Consider the following 26759-nt stretch of genomic DNA (forward strand, 5'->3'; position numbering starts at 1 on the left):
TCTGCCAACTGCACCCCCTAGCCTGAAAAAGGTGAAACTTGTTTTCTGTTAAGTCAGTCTTGCCTTGGCCCAGCCAAGGCATATTTTAGTTCCTCTGTTCCTGTCACACTTCCTGAGAGAACCACAAGTGTGTGAGCCTAGGTACAGTGGAGTTGCTAGGGTTGGTGTCACCCAGCGCAGTAAAAAATTGTGTCACCCCAAACTCATACCCCCAAAAAAAATGTTTAGCCTGTTGTGATGGACGCCAGTGGTGTAGCGCATTGCGGAAAATTATTTCCAGTATAATAATCAAATATGCCAATTGCCACAGAATGGGACAGTGCTAGAGAAGTTTTAACCATTTAAAACTTAAGCTCCCAGTATGACCTAAGCAGTGGTAAGGTTATGCTGGGAGTTGTTGTTTTACCCATCATAACTACAGAACTTACAAGTGAATACAGCTCTGATGGGACAGTCAGGCAGCATTCACAATGATATCAGTGACTACAGGTTACGTCTTCTCTATAGTGAGGAGAATACACAATGATATCAGTGACTACAGGTGACGTCTTCTCTATAGTGAGGAGAATACACAATGATATCAGTGACTACAGGTGACGTCTCCTCTATAGTGAGGAGAATACACAATGATATCAGTGACTACAGGTTACGTCTTCTTTATAGTGAGGAGAATACACAATGGTATCAGTAACTACAGGTTACGTCTTCTCTATAGTGAGGAGAATACACAATGGTATCAGTGACTACAGGTTACGTCTTCTCTATAGTGAGGAGAATACACAATGATATCAGTGACTACAGGTGACGTCTTCTTTATAGTGAGGAGAATACACAATAATATCTGTGACTACAGGTGACATTTCTATAGTGAGGAGATTACACAATGATATCAGTGACTACAGTTACGTCTTCTCTATAATGAGGAGAATACACAATAATATCAGTGACTACAGGTGACATCTCTGTAGTGAGGAGATTACACAATGATATCAGTGACTACAGGTGACGTCTTCTCTATAGTGAGGAGAAAACACAATGATATCAGTGACTACAGGTGACGTCTTCTCTATAGTGAGGAGATTACACAATGATATCAGTGACTACAGGTGACATCTCTATAGTGAGGAGAATACACAATGATTTCAGTGACTACAGGTTACGTCTTCTCTATAGTGAGGAGAATACACAATGATATCAGTGACTACAGGTGACATCTCTATAGTGAGGAGAATACACAATGATAACAGTGACTACAGGTGATGTCTTCTCTATAGTCTTCCCTTATCTAATTCTGATGGTACATACTGTCAGGACTTCATCCAGAAAAATCTTCTTCTCTCTGCAGAACGTGACGCCCAAATGACTCCTCACTATGTCAGCGCATTCTGATTCTTTATATGAAAACAATAATCGTCATAACCCTACTACACACTGCACTCTCTGAATATTATACTGCTACACAGTGCGCTCTCTGAATATTATACTGCTACACACTGTAAACTCTGAATATAATACTGCCACACACTGTACCCTCTGAATACTACCACACACTGTACCCTCTAAATATAATACTACCACACACTGTACCCTCTGAATATAATACTACCACACACTGTACCCTCTGAATATAATACTGCCACACACTGTACCCTCTGAATACTACCACACACTGTACCCTCTAAATATAATACTACCACACACTGTACCCTTTGAATACAATACTATCACACACTGTACCCTCTCCTGTGCCCCTCATATAATTTCCCGTCATGTGCCACATATAATGCCCTCTGTCCTGTGTCCCTCACATATAATGCCATCATATGTGCCCCTCTCATATAATGCCCCCTGTGATTTGCCCCTTTCATATAATGTCCAGTCATGTGCCCCTCACTTATAATGCCCCCTGTCCTGTGCCCCTCACATATAATACCCCTTGTTCTGTGCCACTCACATAAAATGCCCCATCCTGTGCCCCTCAGATATTGCCCCCTGTAATGTGCCCCTCAGATATAATGCCCCCTGTATAATGTCCCCATAGTGCCCCAAACATAGTAAAATAAAACCCAACAATTATACTCCCCTAATCCACATTCTCATGAGCAGGTCTCTTCCTTGCTTCTCGTTTGCAGTGTGTGAGCTGCGGGGGCAGGATCTCCGGCAGGCGCAATGACATCACATCATCGCTCCAGCCTGCCGGGGATTGCATCCCTGCTTACACACTGCAAGCCAGAAGTGTCTGTAGGGAGTGAGTGAATGGTGGAGTTCCCAGAGGCAGTACACTTGCTTGCGTAGCTGGGTGACACCATCGCGGGATTACTTTCTGCTTGGGGTCACACGATGCGGACCGCCCCCCCCCCCCCCCCCCATAGCAACACTACTGCCTAGGTATACCTGATGTCAGGCATACCTGCAACAAATAGGCCACCTTGTCACTGTACACAAGCCATTTTAAGCCTGTACCAGGTTTGTACAGCTTTTCATCATCATCATCATCATCTTCAAGGGGTTTCAGGGAGGCAAGTTCTCTTTATACTGGATCTTGAATTGCCTCACGTTGTACCAATGTTTACCTTTTAAGTTGGGAGAACTTTAACCCCTTAACGACGTAGGACGTAAATGTACATCCTAGTGAGGTGGTACTTAAAGCACCAGGACGTACATTTAAGTACTAAGCATAACCGCGAGCATCGGAGCGATGCCTGGATCATGCCCGGCAGGTCCCAACTGCGGATCACAGCCAGGGACCCGCCCGTATTGGCGGACATCCGCGGTCCCGCGGATGTCCGCCATTAACCCCTCAGATCCCGTGATCAATACAGATCACGGCATCTGCAGCATCGTGGTCACTAAAATGGATGATCGGATCGCCTGCAGCGCTGACGCGGTGATCCGATCATCCAGCACGGCAGACAGAGGTCCCCTCACCTGCCTCCGCTGCCTTCCCGACGTCTTCTGCTCTGATCTGCCTTCCCGCAGACCTGAGCAGAAGATGACCGATAACACTGATCAGTGCTGTGTCCTATACATAGCACTGAACAGGATTAGCAATCGAATGATTGCTATAAGTAGTCCCCTATGGGGACTATTAAAGTGTTAAAATAAAAGGAAAAAAATAAAAAAACCCTGCCCCAATAAAAACGTAAATTGTCCCATTTTCCCTATTTCACCCACAAAAAGTGTTAAAATATTTTATATACATATTTGGTATCGCCGCGTGCGTAAATATCTGAACTATTAAAATAAAATGTTAATGATACCGTACGGTGAACGGCGTGAACGTAAAAATTAAAAAAGTCCAAAATAGATACTTTTTTGTAACATTTTATTCCCAAAAAAATGTATAAAAAATTGATTAAAAGTTCTATATAAGCAAATATGGTATCAATAAAAAGTACAGATGACAGCGAAAAAATTAATAGAAACAGTAATAGAAAAGTATCTAGCCATGGGTATCATTTTAATCGTATTGACCCAAAGAATAAAGAACACACATCATTTTTACCGTAAATTGTACGGTGTGAAAACAAAACCTTCCAAAATTAGCAAAATTGTGGTTTTCTTTCACCACACAAATAGTATTTTTTTTGTTGCGCCATACATTTAATGGAAAAGTGAGTGATGACATTTCAACTGATAACAGGTCGCGCAAAAAACAAGCCTTCATACTAGTCTGCGGATGAAAATATAAAAGAGTTATGATTTTTTGAAGGCGAGGAGGAAAAAACGAAAACTTAAAAATGTAATTGCCTGAGTCCTTAAGGCCCAAATGGGCTGCGTCCTTAAAGGGTTAAGGGTGCGTTCACACGTACAGGATCCTGCGCAGATTCGATGCGCAGGATTTGTAACTGCAGATTAGAAGCTGTGCTCAGTCATTTAGTTTACATTGAAATCTGCAGCAGAAAATCCTGAGCATCAAATCTGCGTATGTGTGAACGTGCCCTTAATGGATTGAGTTATTGAAGTGTTGTATTACAGTTTGCCACAGAAGTGATTGGAGCAGAGTTCTGCAGTCTCTATGCCCAGCAAGTCCAAGTCCCCTGCAAGGATTTATCAGTTCTTCAGCATTTTGCTTAGGGGTATAGGAGAGATAAGATGCACAAGGTCATTGTTACCTCAGATCATTAGGACACTAGTGCCTCACATAGTCGTCTACACCAGCATTAAGCTGGGTCCACACTACGTTTTGTCCCATACGGGAGCGCATACGGCAGGAGGGAGCTAAAACCTCGCGCTCCCGTATGTCACCGTATGCGCTCCCGTATGCCATTCACTTCAATGAGCCGACCGGAGTGAAACGTTCGGTCCGGTCGGCTCATTTTTGCGCCGTATGCGCTTTTACAACCGGACCTAAAACCGTGGTTGACCACGGTTTTAGGTCCGGTTGTAAAAGCGCATACGGCGCAAAAATGAGCCGACCGGACCGAACGTTTCACTACGGTCGGCTCATTGAAGTGAATGGCATACGGGAGCGCATACGGTCACATACGGGAGCGCGAGGTTTTAGCTCCCCCCTGCCGTATGCGCTCCCGTATGGGACAAAACGTAGTGTGGACCCAGCCTTAGACATATTCTCAAGCAACATTTCATGTCTATATCCTGTACTGAACTCTAAAGAGGCCTGTGGAAAATCAAAGAAGCAATCTGATTGGTTGCTATGGGCAACTGCACCACTCTTCCTCTGCACAGATTTTGATAAATCTCCCCCATTGTGGGATTCACACAGTAGCGTTGTATGAACTAACCTAGGGAGGTGCGAGCCGCACCGGGTGACACACGCAAATGGGGTGACACTACCAAGTGAGAAGCTATCCCACAATGGGGTCACCCCATCCACCCTTCACTGCCTCCATACAGCAGTGTTTCTGCAAGCAGTGTGCATCCAGCTGTTGCAAAACTACAGTTCCCAGCATGCCGAGACAGCCAAAGGCTATCCGGACATGCTGGGAGTTGTAGTTTTGTAGGCATCCTGCTCGGGAACCACTGCCATACACTGAACGATCTCGGCCTCCAGCTCAGCTCCTCCCCCTGCTGGTCATGTGATCACAGACTCATACGGAGGCCTGCTGGGGTCAGAGGGAGGACCAGAGTGCAGGAGAACAGTGGAAGATGGCTGACAGGCAGGTTACAGTGGTAACACTATAAATACTGTGCCCTGACCACTGCCAGTCCTCAACCCCCCCTCCCCCCATTGTGAATTCTTAACATATTAACCCTGTACTGTGACATCACTGTGTATTATCCCTGTACTGTGACATCACTGTGTATTATCCTTGTACTGTGACATCACTGTATGTATTATCCCTGTACTGTGACATCACTGTGTATTATCCCTGTACTGTGACATCACTGTGTATTATCCCTGTACTGTGACATCACTGTGTGTATTATCCCTGTACTGTGACATCACTGTGTATTATCCCTGTACTGTGACATCACTGTGTGCATTATTTCTGTATTGTGACATTACTGTGTATATTATCCCTGTACTGTAACATCATTGTGTGTATTATCCCTTTACTGTGATATCACTGTGTGTATATTATCCCTGTACTGTGACATCACTGTGTATTATCCTGTACTGTGACATCACTGTATATATTATCCCTGTACTGTGACATCACTGTGTGTATTATCCCTGTACTGTGACATCACTGTGTATTATCCCTGTACTGTGACATCACTGTGTATTATCCCTGTACTGTGACATCACTGTGTATTATCCCTGTACTGTGACACTACTGTGTGTATTATCCATGTACTGTTATATCACTGTAAGTATTATCCCTGTACTGTGACATGACTGTGTGTATTATCCCTGTACTGTGACATCACTGTATATATTATCCCTGTACTGTGACATCACTGTGTGTATTATCCCTGTACTGTGACATCACTGTGTGTATGATCCCTGTACTGTGACATCACTGTATATATTATCCCTGTACTGTGACATCACTGTGTGTATGATCCCTGTACTGTGACATCACTGTATATATTATCCCTGTACTGTGACATCACTGTGTATTATCCTGTACTGTGACATCACTGTATATATTATCCCTGTACTGTGACATCACTGTGTGTATTATCCCTGTACTGTGACATCACTGTGTATTATCCCTGTACTGTGACATCACTGTGTATTATCCCTGTACTGTGACATCACTGTGTATTATCCCTGTACTGTGACACTACTGTGTGTATTATCCATGTACTGTTATATCACTGTAAGTATTATCCCTGTACTGTGACATGACTGTGTGTATTATCCCTGTACTGTGACATCACTGTATATATTATCCCTGTACTGTGACATCACTGTGTGTATTATCCCTGTACTGTGACATCACTGTGTGTATGATCCCTGTACTGTGACATCACTGTATATATTATCCCTGTACTGTGACATCACTGTGTGTATGATCCCTGTACTGTGACATCACTGTATATATTATCCCTGTACTGTGACATCACTGTGTATTATCCCTGTACTGTGACATCAGTCGGTATATTATCCCTGTACTGTGACATAACTGTGTGTATTATCCCTGTACTGTGACATAACTGTGTGTATTATCCCTGTACTGTGACATCACTGTATACATTATCACTGTACTGTGACATCACTGTGTTTTATCCCTGTATTGTGAAATCACTGTGTATTATCCCTATACTGTGACATCACTGTGTATTATCCCTGTACTGTGACATCACTGTGTGTATTATCCCTCTACTGTGACATCACTGTGTGTATTATTCCTGTACTGTGACATCACTGTGTGTATAATCCCTGTACTGTGACATCACTGTGTGTATTATCCCTGTACTGTGATATCACTGTGTGTATTATCCCTGTACTGTGATATAACTGTGTGTATTATCCCTGTACTGTGACATCATTGTATATATTATCCCTGTACTGTGATATCACTGTGTGTATTATCCCTGTACTGTGACATCACTGTGTGTATTATGCCTGTACTTTGACATCACTGTTTGTATTATCCCTGTACTGTAACATCACTGTGTGTATTAGCCCTGTACTGTGGCATTGCCATGTGTGTTACCCCTGTATTGTGACATGACTGTGTGTATTATCCCTGTACTGTGGCATTGCCATGTGTGTTACCCCTGTATTGTGACATTGCCATGTGTGTTACCCCTGTATTGTGACATCACTGTGTATATTATCCCTGTACTGTGGCATTGCCATGTGTATTATATTTATACCTGTACTGTGACATCACTGTGTGTATTATCCCTGTACTGTGACATCACTTTGTGTATTATCCCTGTACTGTGACATCACTGTGTATATTATCCCTGTACTGTGACATCACTGTGTGTATTATCCCTGTACTGTGACATCACTGTGTGTATTATCCCTGTACTGTGACATCACTGTGTATTATCCCTGTACTGTGACATCAAAGTGCATTATCCCTGTACTGTGACATCACAGTGTATTATCCCTGTACTGTGACATCACTGTGTGTATTATCCCTGTACTGTGACAACACTGTGTGTATTATCCCTGTACTGTGGCATTGCCATGTGTGTTACCCCTGTATTGTGACATCACTTTGTATATTATCCCTGTACTGTGGCATCGCCATGTGTATTATATTTATCCCTGTACTATGACATCACTGTGTGTATTATCCCTGTACTGTGACATCACTGTGTGTATTATCCCTGTACTGTGACATCACTGTGTGTATTATCCCTGTACTGTGGCATCGCCATGTGTATTATATTTATTCCTGTACTGTGACTTCACTGGACATTGTTATATTTTGAATGTGGGGGCACAGGACGGGGATTATTACTCTATGTAAGGGGCACAGAGTATTTAGCATTTCAGAGGTATGGTATATTATAAGCGATTTCTGGTGTGGTACAGTTTTTATGTGCCACATTATGTTGCGGTATTGTATTGTGAGGGTGCACTGTATGGCAAGGTAATATTCAGAGGCGCAGTGTGGAATAGTATTATATTCAGAGAGCACAGTGCAGGGATGTAGAATTCCTATCGCCTGACGCCCGGACAGGCAGTTCCGGGCGCCGGGCAGGGGAATTTTTCCGGCCCTTAGCCCTGCTTCAGGCAAGCAGGGCCCGACCAGACAAGCTCGGCAGCGCTCAGCAGTCTGTATTGACTCCTGCCCACTAGATACTCTGCAGCCCCCGGCTGTTCTCAGTAGCTGGGGGCCGCCGCTAATAGCCAGCATGCCAGGGACATGGGAATGCTCCCTGGTGGGCTAGTGGGGGGCGATCCACTATAGAGGTAGCAGGAGGGTCTACCTCTGCTTCCCTGGTATCCGTGGCTCTGTCATTGACAGAGCCTGGCTGGATGAGGCTCTATCAATGGAGCACACAGATCAATGGAGTTCAATAGAACTCTATTCATCTGTATGAGGAATCTAATGATTTCTCCTAAAAGTCCCCTAAGGGGACTAATAAAGTGTAAATAAAAAAAATGTTTTAATAAAAGTTTAAAAGGCACACATTAACCCCTTCCATGTTAAAAGTTCAAATCACCCCCTTTTCCTATTTAAAACCATGTAAACATAATAAAACATATTTGGTATCGCTTCATGCGTAATTGTACAAAATATTAAAATATAACATTATGTATCCCATACGGTAAATTACGTAAATGTAAATATAAATACCAAACCACAGAATTGCAATTTTTATAATATCCCAGAAAAAAAAGTTAAAAAGCGATTAAAAGTCAGATCAATACCAAAATGGTACCGATACAAAAAGCAGATTATGGCGTAAAAAATGAGCCCTCATACAGCCTGGTATACAAATTATCTTTTAATTTTTTTTTAAAGCTACAGGGGTCAGAAAAGGGCAATTAAAAAAATTGGAAAAGTTCAGAATTTTTTTTAAATGAGTAAAACATGACAGAAACTATACAAATCTGGTATTGCTGTAATCAGGCGACCTAAAGTATCAAAACAACATGTTAGCTCAACCACAAGGTAAATGGCTTAGAATAGAAAACCACCAAATTTGCTAAATTATCTTTTACTATTTCAATTTCACTTCACTGATTATATATATATATTTTTTGGTTCAGAGAATATGTTATTGAAAAATTAAAAGGTATCATTATAGTAGGTAGTTATGGCTATTATAGGGCGAGGAGGAAAAAACTAGAGTGCAAAAGCGAAAATTGGCCCGGACAAGTGGATCGTCATGAGGGACAAGTAGATTTTCCTCCGTTTTAGTCCCATGGACAAGTAGTTTTTTATTAAATTCCCACACCCCTGGTGTTATATACAGAGAATACAATGTGTGGCAGTATTATACTCAGAGGGTACAGTGTGTGGTATTATATTCAGAGGGTACAGTGTGTGATAGTGTTATATTCAGAGGGTACAGTGTGTAGTAGTATTATATTCAGAGGGTACAGTGTGTGGTAATATTATATTCAAAGAGCACAGTGTGTGGTAGTATTATATTCAGAGGGTGCAGAGTCTGGCAGATTTATATTAATTATTGTTTTTATATAGAGGATCAGAATGCACTGACAAAGTGAGGAGCCAATGATGTCTGGGCATCAAGTTCTGCAGAGTCTGAGAGAAGATTTAGCTGGAGCAAGTCATGGTGGTATGTACCAGCTAAATTAAGCAATAAAGTCTATAGAAGAAGACGTCACCTGTAGTCACTGATATCATTGTGAATGCTGCCTAATTGTGAGTTCTGCAGTTATGATGGATGAAACAACAACTCCCAGCATAACCTTACCGCTTCTAAGGTCATACTGGGAGCTGTAGTTTTACATGGTTAAAACATCTTTAGCACTTTCCCATTACGTGGCAATTGACATATTTGATTATTAAACTGGACTGGCGTCCTTCACAAAAGACTATAAACTTACTTTGGGAGGGTTGTATGGGGTGACACCATTTTCTGCTGCATCAGGTGACACCAACCCTAGCGACGCCACTGGGTTCACAATGGGTTGCACTACTTAGCCAAGTGACACTCATATCAGGGACTACTACTCTTATCATTCCAACCCTCATACCACTCCCCTGGCTCATCATATAGACCCTAAATTTAATGCGAATAGGGTCTAACACTGTCTTACAGTGTTCCATTTATCTGAGAGTGGAAAGCTGCCTTATCTACAAACTTTGGTTGATCACAATATTATTTATAATACTTACCTTAATTCTGAAGAAAAGAAAAAAAACACCTTATACAGTATATTCAAGATTGTAAACATGTGGAAAGCTGAGCAAAAATCCCGGTCTGCTATGTATTGATTGTTTTCTTTGTGTGTCGGTAACTGGATTACTAAATGCTCACGGGGCATGTGTCACAGTCCTCTAGCCACAACAAGAGGTCACCAGGAACCTGGCAGATGTGAATCAGCAGCCCACAAAGGACCTTCACAGTACATCATATCAAGAGAGCGGCTGTAATATCCTCTTAATTCATATGCATTGGCTTAAAGTCTTAGCTGTATCAGAACAGAAGGCCAGCCAGCTGTATTGTGAAGGTTACAGTATGTCCTCCTGTGTGACTTATAATTGTGTGTAATGCACTTATATAGAACATATTTTACATTGGAATATTTGGGTTCTGCATAGACGAGAGCAGATGACTCAATAAATTGACTGTCAAGCTACATTATTTATGTCATCGAATGTAACTTCTCAAAGCAATATGTGGTGAGAATGATCCAAGAACTGCATCTAAGGCTGAATCATCATAGGTGTAACATCTGCAAAAAATACCAATGGCCTTTCCCATCACTTTAGTGAGGCCCAGGCCAAAGTGTCTACATCAATCCAGATATTCCCTATAGGCCATATCGACAACACAAAACTAGCAGTGTGCACCTGTGTACATGTTTCATTTTGTCTAAAGGATTTGGTATACCGGGTATGGTCAGCAATAGTAGAGTATGGTGGTATTTCTCGTGCATAGAACATTCTCTTAAAGGGCTATTCCAGCTTTTAAAAACGTATTTGCAATCCACAGGATAGGGGAAAGGTGTCTGACCTTGGGGGGTCAGACCAGAATGGGTCCAAAACGAATACATTCACAAAAAAACTGGGCAAAAAGGAAGTTGCCCACGGGCAACGTGTGGGGCCCAGGGGGGTACCTGCAGTGTTATCCTGCATCTGTTGCCCATAGCCCTTCTTTTCCAGTGGAATACATATTGTTTGAGGGTGTATTGGTTATCTTACTGTGTACAGGTGTATTATTATTCTCAAACTGAGGAAAGATATATGTGATTTGCACTTTATACACTGATGTTTTTTAGGCTAATGGGACTATTGCAATGTTTATTTATTGATCTAGCAGGTGCCTCGGGAGCGGTCTCCCCTTTGTCTGTTGTGGAGCAGCCGTTTTTTGGCTTTTTAGATGGTTTTAAGTGTCTTTGTCTACGACATTATCTATGTGTCAATTGCAATAAAGTATTTTTTCTAATTGTATATGACTAGTTGGTGTGCGCTTTTTGGTATATCATTTTCTTCTGTGGTGTTCTGTTCATTTATTGATATACACAGCAGCACCCTTATTATGGATATTGTTGCTGAGCCGCTTGAGTTTGTTTATGGTGAAGCTTCTAAAGTCATGACATAATGGTCTGGAATGTTTCCAAGCTTTTTAAAGCACATAAATAAACTTGTGTCCTACTGGAATTATGATATAGTGAATTATGAATGAACTGATCTGTGTAAACATTTGTTGGAATCATTTTTTGTGTACAAAGTAGCTGTCCTAAACAACTTGTTAAAACTAGAGTACTGTTATGACTTATGACTTCAGCTGAATGCACATAATGGCCACTTTACTGGAGACAACTATCTTGTAAGGGTTTGGACATCTTTGGCCTTCGAAACCACAGCAATTCATTGTGGGATAGAGTTTACTAGGTGATGAAATTGTTCTGCAGGCATATTGGTCCATGCTGACAGCTGAGCCTGCCTCAGATTACATTGGTAATGGCATAATCTGAAATGCCAATTCTACATCACTTTAATTTTCCTTAAACCACCAATCCATTACTATACAATTCTTGTGGCACGAGGAACCATGAAGGGATGAATATGGCTGGCCAATATGTTTACATGTGATAGAAGAAATTAAGAGTCCGGACTAGTTTGATGGCGCCAGATCCCAGAAAACCAACGAGCCAAAAGCCCTAGGCGCAAAATTCACCTCATCACCTCAGGACGGGGGAGCCGCCATTTACATTGGCTCACACAGGAAAATTACAAGGGCTTTTGGCTCATTGGTTTTCTGGCATCTGGCGCCATCAAACTCGTCCGGACTCTTTTATTTTCTGCTATCACTTCTACCGCACCATACCTGGAGGTCACGGTGAAGGACGTTGAGGCTGCCTCCCTACGCTTCTGGATCACCTACATCAGCGAGTCTACAGGCGGACAGAGGTGTTGTGCCCTCAGCACAACACAATACGGTAAGATGCAACTTATAGCGCACACCTTACCCCATCTAAAATAATACTTCACTAGGAGCGCACCTCGTCCTTTTTTTATATTTTTCTCTCACAATGTTTACATAACCTACTGCACAAATGTCCATCCACAGGTATCAGAAGACTCAGTGTGCCAAAAAAAAAAAAAAAACATACCCCACATCATAATGCCATCTCTACCAACCTGAGCTACCCCCTAGTAACTACTCCTCCCACCCATTAGCCCCCCATATAGTAGTTATGCCTCACATGTAGTAATAGCCATCCCCTATATTAATTAGGCCCAGCATATGGTAGTTAGACCCCTGTCATTATACAGTAGTTAGACCTAGAAAAAAATACTACCCTTTCTCTCCTCCCTTGGATGCATGTTGGTGAATGCAGTGTGGTACCCTGAGACTGCTTGCACTGGAAGTCTTGGCTGCCCTTTCTCCACTAATGGGACATAGTGCCATTGGTTCTGTGTCTAGCTGCTGAGTACATGTACAACTGCATGTGCTTCCTAAGGATAAACATGCAGTTGAGAGCTGAGCTCACCCAAAATACCCCAACATTCCCCCTCCCTTGCGTGCCATCATTATGCTCTTGCATGTCAGTATCCTGTCAAAAAGGGACTTGTCACTGGGTCCCTAGACCTGAATGGCCTGAAAACAGTCTAATTACGGGAATTCAGAAAATTGTCTATTTCAGGATATTACATATGCTAGGGCTATACAGTTTTCTTCACCCACTGAATCCCATTAAGGGTTATCCATTGATTGAAAAGTATAGTAAACTAGAGACACACACAACCTACAAATTAACTCCAAAAGGACACTCACTTGGCATGTCAGACCCTTCATAGCCAATAGACAATTGAGGGGATATATCAAAACTTGTGCAGAAGGAAAGTTGACAAGGAAAGGTATAGGCTAAAACCATATTAGAGATGTTCAGCATGCACATGTGGGTGCAGTTTTCAGGTGTCCAGCTATATTTAATCATGCAGTATTCACTATGTATACATTGATTTATGCTAGTATTGAGATGATGATGAAGATGTCATGTTTAGGGATGTCCTGATACCATTTTTTTAAGACCGAGTACAAGTACCAATACTTTAATTCTAGTACTCGCCGATACCAAGTATGAGTACTTTTATTTTAAAGGAAATCTGACACCAGGGTGACCCCGTTTCTGGCGCTGCTTACCATGCTGATATGTGGGTCCTTGTTGTGTGCAATGGAGGCGGCTGCTGTAGTATGAGCCAAGATTTCTCTCTTCTCCATTGGGCAGAACAGGGAATTTGCATTGGCGGCGAGACCAATGTCTCCGGAGCGATTGTACTGATATTCACATGGTGAGCAGCGGTAGAAATCGGGTGACCTGCACTGTCAAGTTAGTGCTGGTGACTCTTCTATAAGATTGCCTTTAATAGTAGGTAGTATCCCCTTGCAGACATTAGCAGCAGCCCCCCGGCAGTCATTAGTAGCAGCCCCCCTCGTAGAAAGCAGCCCCCCTGTAGACTGCAGGGCCCCCCTTGTAGACAGCAGCCCCCCTGTAGACAGCAGGCCCCCCTTGTAGACAGCAGCCCCATGTAGACAGCCGCCCCCCTGTAGACTGCAGCCCCCCCCCCCTTGTAGACAGCAGCCCCCCTGTAGACAGCAGCCCCCCCCCTTGTAGACTGCAGCCCCCCTGTAGACAGTGGGCCCCCATTTAAACAGCAGCAGGCCCCCCCTGCCCCTGTAGACAGCAGGTCCCCCTCTTTAGGCACCAGCAGGCTCCCCTGTAGACATTAGTAGCAGCCCCCCTCCTTGCAGACAGCTCACCTGCAGCTGTCCTCTGTCGGGTGCTGCCGCTCCACTGCCCCGCTCTCCCGTCCGCATCATGGCGTCCTATGGAGGAGCATGTGACATATACGTCACTCTGCTTCCTCCGTAGCGTTATGCTGGGCGCAGTGGAGGAGGTGGAGTAACGTGTGTGACACTATGATGCGGACGGGAGGATGGTAGAACCGGGCAGCCGAGCGGCAGCAGGTATCGGACATGGTATCGGGGACATTAAACGAGTCCCCGATACCATGCAAATGGATAGTATCGGCCCCGATACCGATTCTAGTATCGCTATCGGGACATCCCTAGTCATGTTAAAGACCTAACATTAGGAAAGAAGTTACTTTACAATAATTTTTTTCTTTTTTGGATAGACACATTGATGTGTTTAGAGATGTGCCATCACCATTCTGAATATACTGACATTTAGAAAGGTTTATTGTGTTGATTTCCCGTCTTGGCCAATTCTGGTGTTTGGAGACCGATGGATGACATTTTACTATTTTAGTTGCTGATTGTCTTTTTCTCCCAAAGCAAGTATATAGGACAAAAATCTTTTTGAATTAAAAAAACTTTTCGTTTTCACCATTTATTTTTTATTTAACATATTACAAGTTTTGTAACAAAATTCCAACTTTCACTTTTTGAATACATTTTTGTTTACTTCCCATACTTCCCATAGGACCTGCGCTTCTGACACAATAGTATCTATATGATCGAATGCATATCAAAGATATGCCTGTTAGCCTTCCACATTTCCTATTTCCCCCAATAAACCTTTACGTTGAATTGATAAACCTAGATCAGATGGCTTCCATTTAATGGTTAAACATAACATCCCGGGCAAAGAAGACAGGCGAACGGATGGACTTAATAACAGCATCTGTTTTATTTATAAAGTAATAAATATGATGGAGTGTAAACAAACTGTACAATGGCTGCCCAATATCTTGTTGTTCTGAGTTGGAGGTACTGTGTATGTGTAGACGAATGAAAATGTGAGGTTTTTAAAAGCACTTCCTGTGCACAATGGAGGGTCCTGCCTCATCGTACTCCTGCTTGCTGATCCACATCTGCTGGAAGGTGGACAGAGAAGCCAGGATGGAGCCACCAATCCATACAGAGTATTTACGCTCAGGTGGGGCAATGATCTGTGGGAAGAAGAAAGAATTGTAAATACATAGTCACACTAGACACTGCGACCTCCATGAGTTTGCTGCCTTTCTATAGTAAGTGTATAATGACTCTATTGTCTCATATGCTTGAATACATCTATACATTAGAGCCCATAAGCCTATTATAAATTACAATATCCCAATGATAAGCTAGGGATATTGTATTCTGTTCATGTTATGTGAATAGGATGTGCCTTTTTCGATATCAAGATCATTTTCATTCCTCACCTTGATCTTCATGGTGCTGGGGGCCAAGGCGGTGATTTCCTTCTGCATTCTGTCAGCAATACCTGGGTACATGGTGGTACCACCAGACAGGACATTGTTGGCATACAGGTCCTTGCGGATGTCAATGTCGCACTTCATGATGCTGTTGTAGGTAGTTTCATGAATACCAGCAGACTCCATACCTGAGATCAACAAGAAAGAGTCCATGATTTGTTAACAAGGTATAAAGTGATTGGGAAGAATATGTGTTTTCAGTGTCCAAGGCGGAATTTAACATGCTCTGCCAACTGGAAAGCAACTGTCTAAAGTACTAAGCAGGTGTTAGAGCTTTAGCATGATAAAAGGGACTTTGTTGAAGTAGCAGCTTGTGTTGGCCAGGGAACATGGTATGGGAGTCTGTTTGTGTGCTTTATTATAAATCTATACTTAACTAGGATGGATTCTAAATTGTGTTACGTGATAACATTAACCAGCTCTGATGCCTTTATAGAATGTAATACTTTAAAATACCAGAACATAGGCATGTATACATTATGTAATTCAGTTTTAGTTACTTGCTTGGTATTTGTGTTTTATTTCAAGTATCTGTGATTATTTGTTATAAACCGGTCATCATCAGACTATGAGATGCATATTCATGCTCATAGAATTTGGAAGTATATGTATATAAATAGTATGTTGTGTTTATACAGTATATCTGTGAGTTACTGGTTAGGTGTGTAAGACGTGTGAATGGTTAGCTGTATAGGATGTATAGAGGCTCACCAATGAAGGATGGCTGGAAGAGGGTCTCAGGGCAACGGAAACGTTCATTGCCAATGGTGATGACCTGACCATCAGGCAATTCATAGCTCTTCTCCAGGGAAGATGAAGAGGCAGCGGTTGCCATCTCATTCTCAAAGTCCAGAGCCACATAGCACAGCTTTTCCTTGATGTCACGGACAATTTCACGTTCAGCTGTAAGGGTGAAAAATATGAAAATGAACTAAACTTTCTTATTAATATGGTAACATTTTGAAATATCACAGGGTATAGAGAAACAATAGGAAATGTTGAGGTCTGAAAATGACATATGACTTCCTTAACTATTTGTATAACAGGAGTTTAAATATCTATAGTAATCATAAAATATACATATAATTTCTAGTTTCTGAAGATAATACAGGAATGTAAGGATACGTAGATGCCTCCTGGGAGGGGAGAGCTGTGATTCTGCCCCTGGCTGACATGAATCGGATTTTTACAGTATGTGCTATATATGGATTGTACAATAGCTACTTTGCTGTAAATCCCATGGAATATGTACTGTGTGCCTCCCCGAGCACTGTCATTGCCTTGTGACTGCCACTACCGCGGGCATACCATATTACACACTAGAGCCTCTATATTTGTTGTGTCATTGCTCCTGTATGTTTTGCACAGAACTGACATAGCTATGAGAATAAACACTTTTGAGGTCTAGGCCCTACAGCATGCAAATTCTTGGAAACCATGAAATGGCATGAAACTTGCCTGTGGTCACAAAAGAGTAGCCACGCTCAGTCAGGATCTTCATGAGGTAATCTGTGAGGTCCCTGCCAGCCAGATCAAGACGCATGATGGCATGGGGCAGAGCATACCCTTCATAGATGGGGACATTGTGTGTGACACCATCACCGGAGTCAAGAACGATACCTGTAAATTGGAGACAGAATTTATAGTCAGATTTGCACTACACCAGGAGAATCAAGCTGTATTGTTGTTTCGGGGACAGGGTTATTTTGTGACTGTGGTTGGTATATGGAATAGCAATGCTGAAGACACAAAAGGATGTGCCAAGCAGTGCTTTGCGGTATGTAAAGTACAATAAACAAAATGGTACTTTGCCAAGGGGCATCACTATACAGAATCTGTCAGTGATCAAGCACAGCGTGCAGACTGTGTACAAGAGATTACACTTGCAGCTACTTACTCTACTTTATTCTTATCAGCATAAAACCTTTTAGGCATTTGAATTTCTACAAAAATATAGGGTGAGGGTAAAGTACTGAGCATTCAGCTGCACTTCTGTCCTTGCTATTAATATACAGACAGATGTTACTGCCCTGTGCACTGCACCAGCCAGAGTGGGGTCACAGCACTCCATGACCCCCTCCTCTGTCAAGTGCTATTCCTGTAAATATAAGCCAGTATTTCAGTACTACAAAATAGGCTAGATTCAGAGACGAGATGCTTGTGTAAGAAGATTAAAGCTCCCTACGCATTCTGGTTGAACTTGCGATGAATTAATTTGACTTTGATGTATTATTGGGTGCAGGGTTGGAATACAAAAAAATAATTTACTGTCAACTTGTTGACCCCATCTTGTGCACTATGTTTTAGGATTATGCTTGAAATGATGATAAAATATCTTAACCCATTGTAGTACTGGTGAAATCATTACAGCCTACACAATGCTCAAGCCACCATTAGGACTGCAGTGTAGAGTTTGGATATGATAGTATTTGCATTAAAAAAATGTATTGGGTAGATCTAGTAGTTATTAATTATATGTGTAAAGTTTTCTTATGATGTCTGTTCTCACCTGTGGTACGACCAGAAGCGTACAGAGACAGCACGGCCTGGATGGCAACATACATGGCTGGGACGTTGAAGGTCTCAAACATGATCTGGGTCATCTTCTCACGGTTAGCCTTGGGGTTCAGTGGGGCTTCAGTGAGCAGGGTGGGGTGTTCCTCAGGGGCTACACGGAGTTCATTGTAGAAGGTATGGTGCCAGATCTTCTCCATATCGTCCCAGTTGGTGATGATACCGTGCTCAATGGGGTACTTAAGGGTCAGGATACCTCTCTTGCTCTGAGCTTCATCTCCTACGTAGGAGTCCTTCTGACCCATACCTACCATGACACCCTGTTTCGAAATAAAAGATTGAAAAATTAATGTCATAGCTGATAAAATAAAATTATGTACAGACAGAGGACACCTCAAATATGGAATTGAAGCATTATGGAGGATATGCATATAATTGTATCAGCCAGTTCTTTTTATATAGTGTTTATAATACTGGATCAAAGTTACCCTGACCTCTACAGCTCGAAGGTGACAAGATCATGACTCAGTTGGAATTAATATCATTTGGCCACATGAACTGGACAGCTCTTCTTCACTATGGCCTTAGCGCCCATGGTTCCTGTATATTCCCAGTTGAGGACTTGGCAGGACCTTACAGTAAATGATACTAATAGGCTGTTGGCAAAGACTAATTGTAATATGCTCAGCTTCCGCTCATGAGTATTTGGATGTAAGCAATGCTTCTGCTGATATTTCAGCTATGGCAAAGCCATTCACTGTGTGCCAGCATTGACTGTATAACAAGGCCAATTTCACCCAGTACACAGCACGACAGGAGAATATGAGGAGGTTCAAAGCTGCCTATTAATAACTGGCTCATCTTATCACTAGACCTTGCTGCACACGCTCTCTGCTATTTCTATTTTTATCTCCCAGTAGTAGGAAAAGAAGGAGAGATTAAGATGCATAGACATGTTATTAATAAGCATCGAATAATATAGCACTAGCTTGATGCTGTTCTATCAACAACTAGGCAGACCGGGGCCTCTTTCTTTGTTATATTGCATTACCTAATGGCATAGATCATTTGATTACTGACTATTTATTAAAAAGGAAGAAAATCTAGTTATATATATATATATATATATATATATATATATATAAAACTAGATTTTCTTTCCTTTTAATGAAATTACTAGTGATATTAGTATATATATATATATATATATATATATATATATATATAAAAATATATCAATATCACTAGTAATTACTTTAACAGTACTTCAATTTATGAAAAGGTGTATACCTGGTGACGGGGGCGACCGACGATTGAGGGGAACACAGCACGAGGGGCATCATCCCCAGCGAACCCAGCCTTCACCAGCCCTGAGCCGTTGTCGCACACCAGGGCGGTAGTCTCCTCATCGTCACACATGTTGGCAGGTTAGGTTCTGTAAAATAAATTAATCATCAGAACAAAACGAAAACCCTGTAATAACTGGACATTAAATGTTCCTATATTATTATTCCTATCACCTGCACTACTGGTATTGTATATCGTTTGGGTAAGGCTGAGTTCACACAGGGTAGATTGAAAACATAAAATGACAGTAAAATAAGTATAAAAAGCAGCAGTTTTTTAAAAACTAACAATGTGTTCTATTAAAGTCATCAAAGTGGCTGTCAGTATACACATTATATTAAAAAAAATAGCAATTCCAACTTTAGAATTACTGCCATAGTTTGTATTTTAAAGCAATGTGTGCACTGACGGACGCTTTACCATAATTTTTCAGAATGCACATTATAAGAAAAAAAATAATAAACCTGCCACTTTTCCTTACCTATTTTTCTCCATAGAGATATATATATATCTATATATATATATATATATATATATATATATATATATATATATTTATTTATTTACTTATTTTTTTCATTTTACATTGTGCAAACCTAGCCTGAAGGTCTATTCACATGGCAGAATTTCAGCTTGCGGTATTCCGCAAGCAGAAATTCTGCCGTGTGAATAGACCCTCAAACATATATCTATTTGTTCAAATGACAAATGGTCTGTACTGCATCATTGTTATAGTTAAAGGGGTTCTCTGGTGAAAAACTATTTTTTTTAAATCAACTGGTGCCAGAAAGTTAAACAGATTTGTAAATGACTTCTATTAAAAAATCTTAATCCTTCCTGTACTTATTAGCTGCTGAATACTACAGTGGAAATTCTTTTTCGTTTGAAACACAGAGCTCTCTGCTGACATCTCTGTCCATTTTAGGAACTGTCTAGAGTAAAAGGAAATCCCCATAGCAAACATATTCTGTTCTGGACAGTTCCTAAAATGGACAGAGATGTCAGCAGAGAGCTCTGTGTTTCAAACGGAAAAGAATTTCCACTGTAGTATTCAGCAGCTAATAAGCACAGGAAGGATTAAGATTTTTTAATAGAAGTAATTTACAAATCTATTTAACTTTCTGGCACCAGTTGATTTAAAAAAAAAAAAAAAAGAAGTTTTTCACCGGAGTACCCCTTTAAACTATTGTTAACCACTGATATTCAGTAAAACTAATATGATGATTAGGAATACACTACATGCATGATTAACATTTCTTTTAACTACTCTTGACTGACTTGTTTTCTTAGGAATTCTTAGGCTAAGTTTCCACTTGTTTTTTTTTCTGGCAGTTTTTGGAATACTACCACTGCAGTTTTTGAGCCAAAGTCAGAAGTGGATCCATAAGGGAGAAGTGTAAGTCCTTCCTTTATATGTCCTATTCCTTTTGAATACACTTCTGGCTTTGGTTCAAAAACTGCAGCGGCAGTATTCCTAAAACTGCCAGAAAACAAACCAAGTGGAAACTTATCCTAATGGCTTTTCTATATTTTTAATTGGATTCCTAAAAAACCTTAATTTTAGATTGTGAATCCAACCTTTCAAACATAACGCAATAGAATGCTAGAATACATTTTCATATATTTTGATATTTTCTAACATTGATCACCCTTGGTTGAATTTGACGGATATGCGTCTTTTTTTTTTTCAACCATACTATGTAATGTCTACCCTCTACCAACTGTTGTGAAACTACAACCACCAGCAAGATTTGACATATACAGGTAGTCAAGGCATGCTGGGAGTTGTAGTTTTCCGACAATTGGAAGGACACCACTCTTGTTAAGTACAGTATTAGGTATGCAGAATATTAACTGTAACTAATAGCAGTGACTCCTAAAGTAGACAATGACCAGTCCCCCCTTTCCCCACCTCTCTGCTTTCAACAGTCGCCCTCACATGTCAAAGAACAGCTGTGTTACAAGCTTGCCCCGTGTCCAGCTCCCCTCCACGCTCACACAAGTGCAAACTGAGTTTCGGGTTCCTATAACCTGACTCTGCAAACTTCTCGAGGAGAAAACAGGACAAAGCAAATGGGATTCTCTACTGTAAGTACTGTCTTGTCATGAAAGGGTTAAACGTGCGTTGAGGGTTATAGCTATTGAGTATGGCTGGGTGAGGTCCCCTGTAGTCAATAGTATAGTTACACTTGAGAAATACAGTCAATAAACTAATAAAATGAAGACACATAAGCGTAGCACAGGGACACTGTAGTTCCCTAGTAAACCTAGTAAACAAAATTGTGATGCCAAATTTCTCAGGTAAACTGAGTAATTCTGTGTGTATACACCAGTGTTTCCCGACCAGGGTGCCTCCAGCTGTTGCAAAACTACAACTTCCAGCATGCCCGGACAGCCTTCGGCTGTCCGGGCATGCTGGAAGTTGTAGTTTTGCAACAGCTGGAGGCACCGTGGTTGGGAAACACTGGTATACACAGTAGTCAGGTATCGTCTGTCATTCTTCTACACAGTAGTTATTCTCTTCAGAGAACTGCAAGCAACTGCTGCAAATTCCTGTAACTACTGGAAAATGGCTAAAATCTGTTGAAATTTCCAAAGCTGAAAAAGACATAGGTCCGATCATTTCAGCCTTCCCCGAAAAATAATCCTGGTGTGTTCCAGCCCGAAGAGTCATCAGAATTTTGTTTATCTGAAGAGTTCAAAAAGTTTGACTATTAACAGCAAAACTGAAGCTTGACTTTGTCCCCATAGTCTAAGTGCTGAAATCCATCAGTCAGGAAGGAGCAACAAGCCACCTACAGGTCCCCGCTGGTACTTACCTGGTCAGCGCAAGAGAGCTGGCTGCTGTGATTGAAATTGGCTGGGTGCTGCCTTGGGGACTGAGCTGTCAATTTATACCCTGCCTGAAGAAGTAGAGTCAGAGGGGAGCTCCACAGGGAAAGGCAGACGGCCTATCCTTATTTGGTAGCTTCTGGGCCATTGAGTAGCAAAGAAGCCATTAATGGAGTAGGTGAGGGGGGAGGGCAGGGTCCTTGGACCCCTTAGCCCATGTATGGAAGGTGTGGAGGTGGGGAGAGCACTACGAGGGATGGCCAAATAGGGATTGCCGAAAAAGCATGTCTGCAATGCTGGGTGACAAAAAAAAAAAATAACAGCACAATGAAAGAAATAGCACAGAAACAGTGACTGCTAAGGAGCAGACAGGTGCTACACAAATGGAAGGAAGGCGGGTGGGGGTGAGCGAGAAATAGCAAGTTATTACTGAGCTACAGACCAGGGAGATGTGTTCTGGTTAATGAAAGATCGGACAGGAGTTTATTGTGCCACTAACTTATACATTCATTTTGAAATAATAAACCTCTTAAGCAGCAGAGGAATGGCGCAGCGGGTGGACTGAGAACGTTACATGTTCTTTGTCAGCCTGGCAATAATAAACAGAGAGCAGAGGGTTGACTGTAAGTCCCATAGTAATATTAAAAATACTGTCCTTCTAATCCCCTTAATGCCTCGGGGGGGCCTGAAGTCTATCACGTTAGAGATCCTTACTACTATGACATTCTGCAGGTCTTTACTACACTGGATGAATGGGAATGCATGTGTAAAAACTTCATTAAAATGCAGATGTAGCAGAGCTGAGGTTGTCATTGCAGCTCCTCTGTCGTGTGCATAACCCACTTAGTTGGACTGGTTTTCCTAGAAACACATTTTATATTTTTTGTGTGCTTCTTACAGCTAGTATGTAAACCTATATGTAATATCTGCAGCAGATCTACAAACAATCCACAGTGAATCATTAATGTGGTGGATATTTCTGTGGAATTTTTAAAGGAAAACTGTCACCAAATCCCCCCCGCACTAACCAGAAGTACTGGCTGGTCAATATGATGCCTACCATGCCCAGATCCGCCCTGCCGTTCACCTGTTATCTTAATTATTCTAGATATGCAAATCATCTTCTAACTGGCACGGGCGGGGTTACTGCCTTCCTGTGGCACTGTGACGTCACCGCCGCTCGGCCCGCAGCACCGCTCGGCTTATGCATACAGTAACCCCCCGACATGCGATGGCCCCGACATATGATCAAATCGACATACGATGGCCTATCAGAAGCCATCGCATGTCGATGTCAGCATCGACATACAATGTTTTTATATGTCTGTGCCATCGCATTAACTGCTATCCGACAGCGCAAAATGCTTAAGCTGCTGTCAGATAGCAGTTTAAGCATCCCGGACAGGTTCACTTACCTATCCCCGCTGCTCTGGGTCCACTTCGCGATCCTCCGGTGTCTTCTGCATCTTCTCCGGGGTCCGGGCCTCGCTTTCCGGCATCGTTATTACGTCTCTGCGCACGCCGACCCGGCGCAGCAACGTAATAACGTCACCAGAAAGCGAGGCCCGGACCCTGCAGAAGATGCGGAAGAAGCCGGAGGATCCCGAAGAAGACGCCGGAGCAGTGGGTCACCATCGGAAGCCCCTGGGAGACCATCGGGAGCGGTGAGGACGCGGTCCGGAGCGGCGGGTGAGTATTAAATGCACTTTTTACATTGCACGAATCCCTCAACATACGATGGATTCGACAAACGATGGGTCGTTTGGAACGAATTACCATCGTATGTTGAGGGACCACTGTATTCCTGTGTACACCCGGAAGTGGCCTCAGCGCAGTGGAGTCACATACAGAGCGGGGAGGAGAGGGAGGGCATGAATATGCATAAGCCGGGCGGTGCTGCGGGCTGAGTGGCGCGGTGACGTCATGGTGCCAGATGAAGGCAGTAACCCCGTCCGTGCCAGTTAGAAGAATATTTGCATATCTGGAAAAATGAAGATAACAGGCGAGCGGCAAGACTGATCCGGGCATGGTAGGCAGCATATTGATCAGCATCCCCCACACTACCAGACAGTACCTCTGGTTGGTGCAGGGCGGATTTGGTGACAGTTTTCCTTTTAAAGTTTAAAAAATCAGGTTATTTCTTAAAAAGTATAAACTCAGAATAGGCAGCATGAGATTGCGCCATATTTTAACAGTGGTTCAGGCTCTTTGAAAATCAGGCACATCTTTCACTGTCTTGCACCATCTGTTAGGTGGCTTAGCTGAAGCAAAAAATTTTGCACCTTAAAATTCACATTTGGCAAATTTTTGGCAAGTTTAGGTCCCACCCCCTTTTTACTAAGGCCAAAGCCCTTAAAGGAGTAGTCCAGTGGTGAACCCAGTGGTGAACAACTTATCCCCTATCCTAAGGATAGGGGATAAGTTTGAGATCTCGGGGGGTCCGACCGCTGGGGCCTCCTGCGATCTCCTGTACAGTGCCCCGACAGCCCGCGGGAAGGGGGCATGTTGACCTCCGCACGAAGCGGCGGCCGACACGCCCCCTTAATATAACTCTATGGCAGAGCCGAAGCGCTGTCCTCTGCAATCTCCGGCTCTGCCATAGAGATGTATTGAGGGGGCGTGTTGGCCGCCGCTTCGTGCGGAGGTCGACACCTGCTATCTGGCCGGAGAGCCTGGCCCCCGTACAGAGAGATCGCAGGGGGCCCCAGCGGTCGGACCTTAGGATAGGGGATAAGTTTTTCACCACTGGACTACCCCTTTAAGAACGATCAGCATGGTGTAATACACTTAAAAATATGCACAAGTGGCATACGCCAATTATAGGGCTATGTTCATACGGCTGAAAATGTGCGGCATGTCTGCCCAGAAAAAATATATTTTTCATATTAACTGCTTGTTTGCTTTTTTCGGTAGCACTTGGAACACTTGGAAGCACTGGGACAGTTTACAAAGACTTCAATGCATTTCCGAGCAGAATCTGCAGAAACATTAAATCGGTTCAATATTTCTGCAGACACCGGAAATTCCTTCTTGTGCACAGTGCTTCAGAATCCTATTGAAATCAATGAGAAGCCCACCGTGTGAACATGGCCTTAAAGAAGATCTGCAGCCCTAAACACTTATCCCCTATATGCTCCCATGCAGGAGACATGTTGGCCACAGCATGACACCACAGCCGACACTCCCTCTCCATGTATCTCTATGGGAGAGGTGGAGATGCATTATTCGTGCATCCCTGCCTCTCCCATAGAATTGCATGGAGGGGACGTTTTGTCGACCTCAATGAGGTCGATGACACGCGCATTAGCCGTGCAGAGCCGCGGCAATGCCGGTTTCCTGTATGGGATAATCACAGGGGTCCCAGCAGTTGGACCCTCCGCGATCAGACACTTATCCCCTATCCTGTAGGGGATTAGTGTCTAAGACTGCAGTACTCCTTTAAGCTTCACTATTTTCACAGAATTGGCATACTGCAAATGTATATGCCAAAAATTTCTGCAACATGAATGAAATTTGTAAAACTGTAGTGTGCCACTATGGATTTTACCTACAGACATCCACAGATAAAATCTGCAGCATTGCCAGAAGTTTAAAAATGTCAGTCACCACAGTAACCCCTCCATCTGAGAGATCTAAGACCTAAGATGTGTACTTACAATACAAAAAGATAAATACATTTAAAAAATATATTAAAAGCTTTACCAAATGACAAACTTGCTTTGCTGAGTATCACCTTATCAGCACTGCTACATCTGCAGGTATTGAAGAAAGAGCAAGCTAAACATGCGTCAGCTTGCAGTCTACAGTGAAACTGGTTTTAGCCTTTTAGAGGATCTCATATATGGAAATAGCTAAACTTTGGCAGAGCAAGGTTGAAGTTTTGCCCTGGGACAAGAAGTCATGCCAGTGCACTGAATGGAAATCCCCCTCCTCTTCTCTTTCAGGGAGGCATGGCATTATAGATATAACATTCCAATCATTGCAAAAGAAAATGTCCTTATTTATGCGGGGTGTATTGTTTTAACCATTGCTACTTTACTGTGCCCATAACTCAGTGTTTCCCATACAATGTGTCTCCTGCTGTTGCAAAACTACAATTGTAGTTTTACAACACCTGGAGACAGACTGTTTCGAAAACACTGCCATAAGACCACCTTCTCACTACGGAATCTCTCGAGAGTCTGAGTGTGGGCAGAGCCGACTGAGTCGGGGCTAGGACCTCGCAGACATTGCCTTCCCCATAGACGGCAATATCTGCAGAGCGGAGATCAAACGAGTTTAATGTTCTGGCAGAATTTTTAAAGAGGATTTTCTGTGCGGAAA

At 42.5% G+C, this 26759-nt stretch overlaps 1 protein-coding gene and 1 long non-coding RNA gene across 4 annotated transcripts in view; one reads left to right on the forward strand and one right to left on the reverse strand.

Annotated features, from left to right (window-relative positions):
* The window catches only part of LOC130295843 (uncharacterized), a 79778-nt gene extending 53641 nt beyond the window's left edge, over positions 1-26137 (forward strand). Inside the window, exons 1-4 of one of the 2 annotated variants that reach the window (XR_008849024.1) lie at positions 9536-9624; positions 19540-19684; positions 21534-21692; positions 25350-26137. This is a non-coding gene — a long non-coding RNA (uncharacterized LOC130295843). Of the gene's footprint in view, positions 1-9527; positions 9625-19539; positions 19685-21533; positions 21693-25349 lie in introns of those variants that run through there. The other variant, XR_008849023.1, reaches the window with a different exon arrangement.
* Positions 14875-22633, reverse strand: ACTC1 (actin alpha cardiac muscle 1). Of its 2 annotated transcripts, XM_056547070.1 has the most exons (7): positions 22424-22633; positions 19548-19692; positions 18253-18577; positions 17202-17363; positions 16455-16646; positions 15690-15871; positions 14875-15437 (listed from the first exon to the last, which is right to left on the reverse strand). In XM_056547070.1, the coding sequence occupies exons 2-7, from the start codon at positions 19674-19676 to the stop codon at positions 15294-15296; spliced, it is 1134 nt and encodes a 377-aa protein (XP_056403045.1). In that variant the 5' UTR covers positions 19677-19692; positions 22424-22633; the 3' UTR covers positions 14875-15293. The 2 variants fall into 2 exon arrangements, with proteins under 2 accessions (XP_056403045.1, XP_056403046.1); XM_056547071.1 differs by lacking the exons at positions 19548-19692; positions 22424-22633 and adding an exon at positions 18752-18941.
* Positions 26138-26759: the final 622 nt, after the last annotated feature.

This window comes from Hyla sarda, chromosome 11, assembly GCF_029499605.1.
Source record: "Hyla sarda isolate aHylSar1 chromosome 11, aHylSar1.hap1, whole genome shotgun sequence".
Classification (NCBI taxonomy): Eukaryota; Metazoa; Chordata; class Amphibia; order Anura; family Hylidae; genus Hyla; species Hyla sarda.

Excerpts from the sequence above, each read along its gene's own strand:
- ACTC1 (XM_056547070.1), bottom strand. The coding sequence starts at position 19,676 with ATGTGTGACGATGAGGAGACTACCGCCCTGGTGTGCGACAACGGCTCA. Across the intron at positions 18,578-19,547 it reads TCGGTCGCCCCCGTCACCAG|GGTGTCATGGTAGGTATGGG; the intron begins GTATACACCTTT and ends ATTTCGAAACAG. Across the intron at positions 17,364-18,252 it reads CGCTTCTGGTCGTACCACAG|GTATCGTTCTTGACTCCGGT; the intron begins GTGAGAACAGAC and ends TCCAATTTACAG.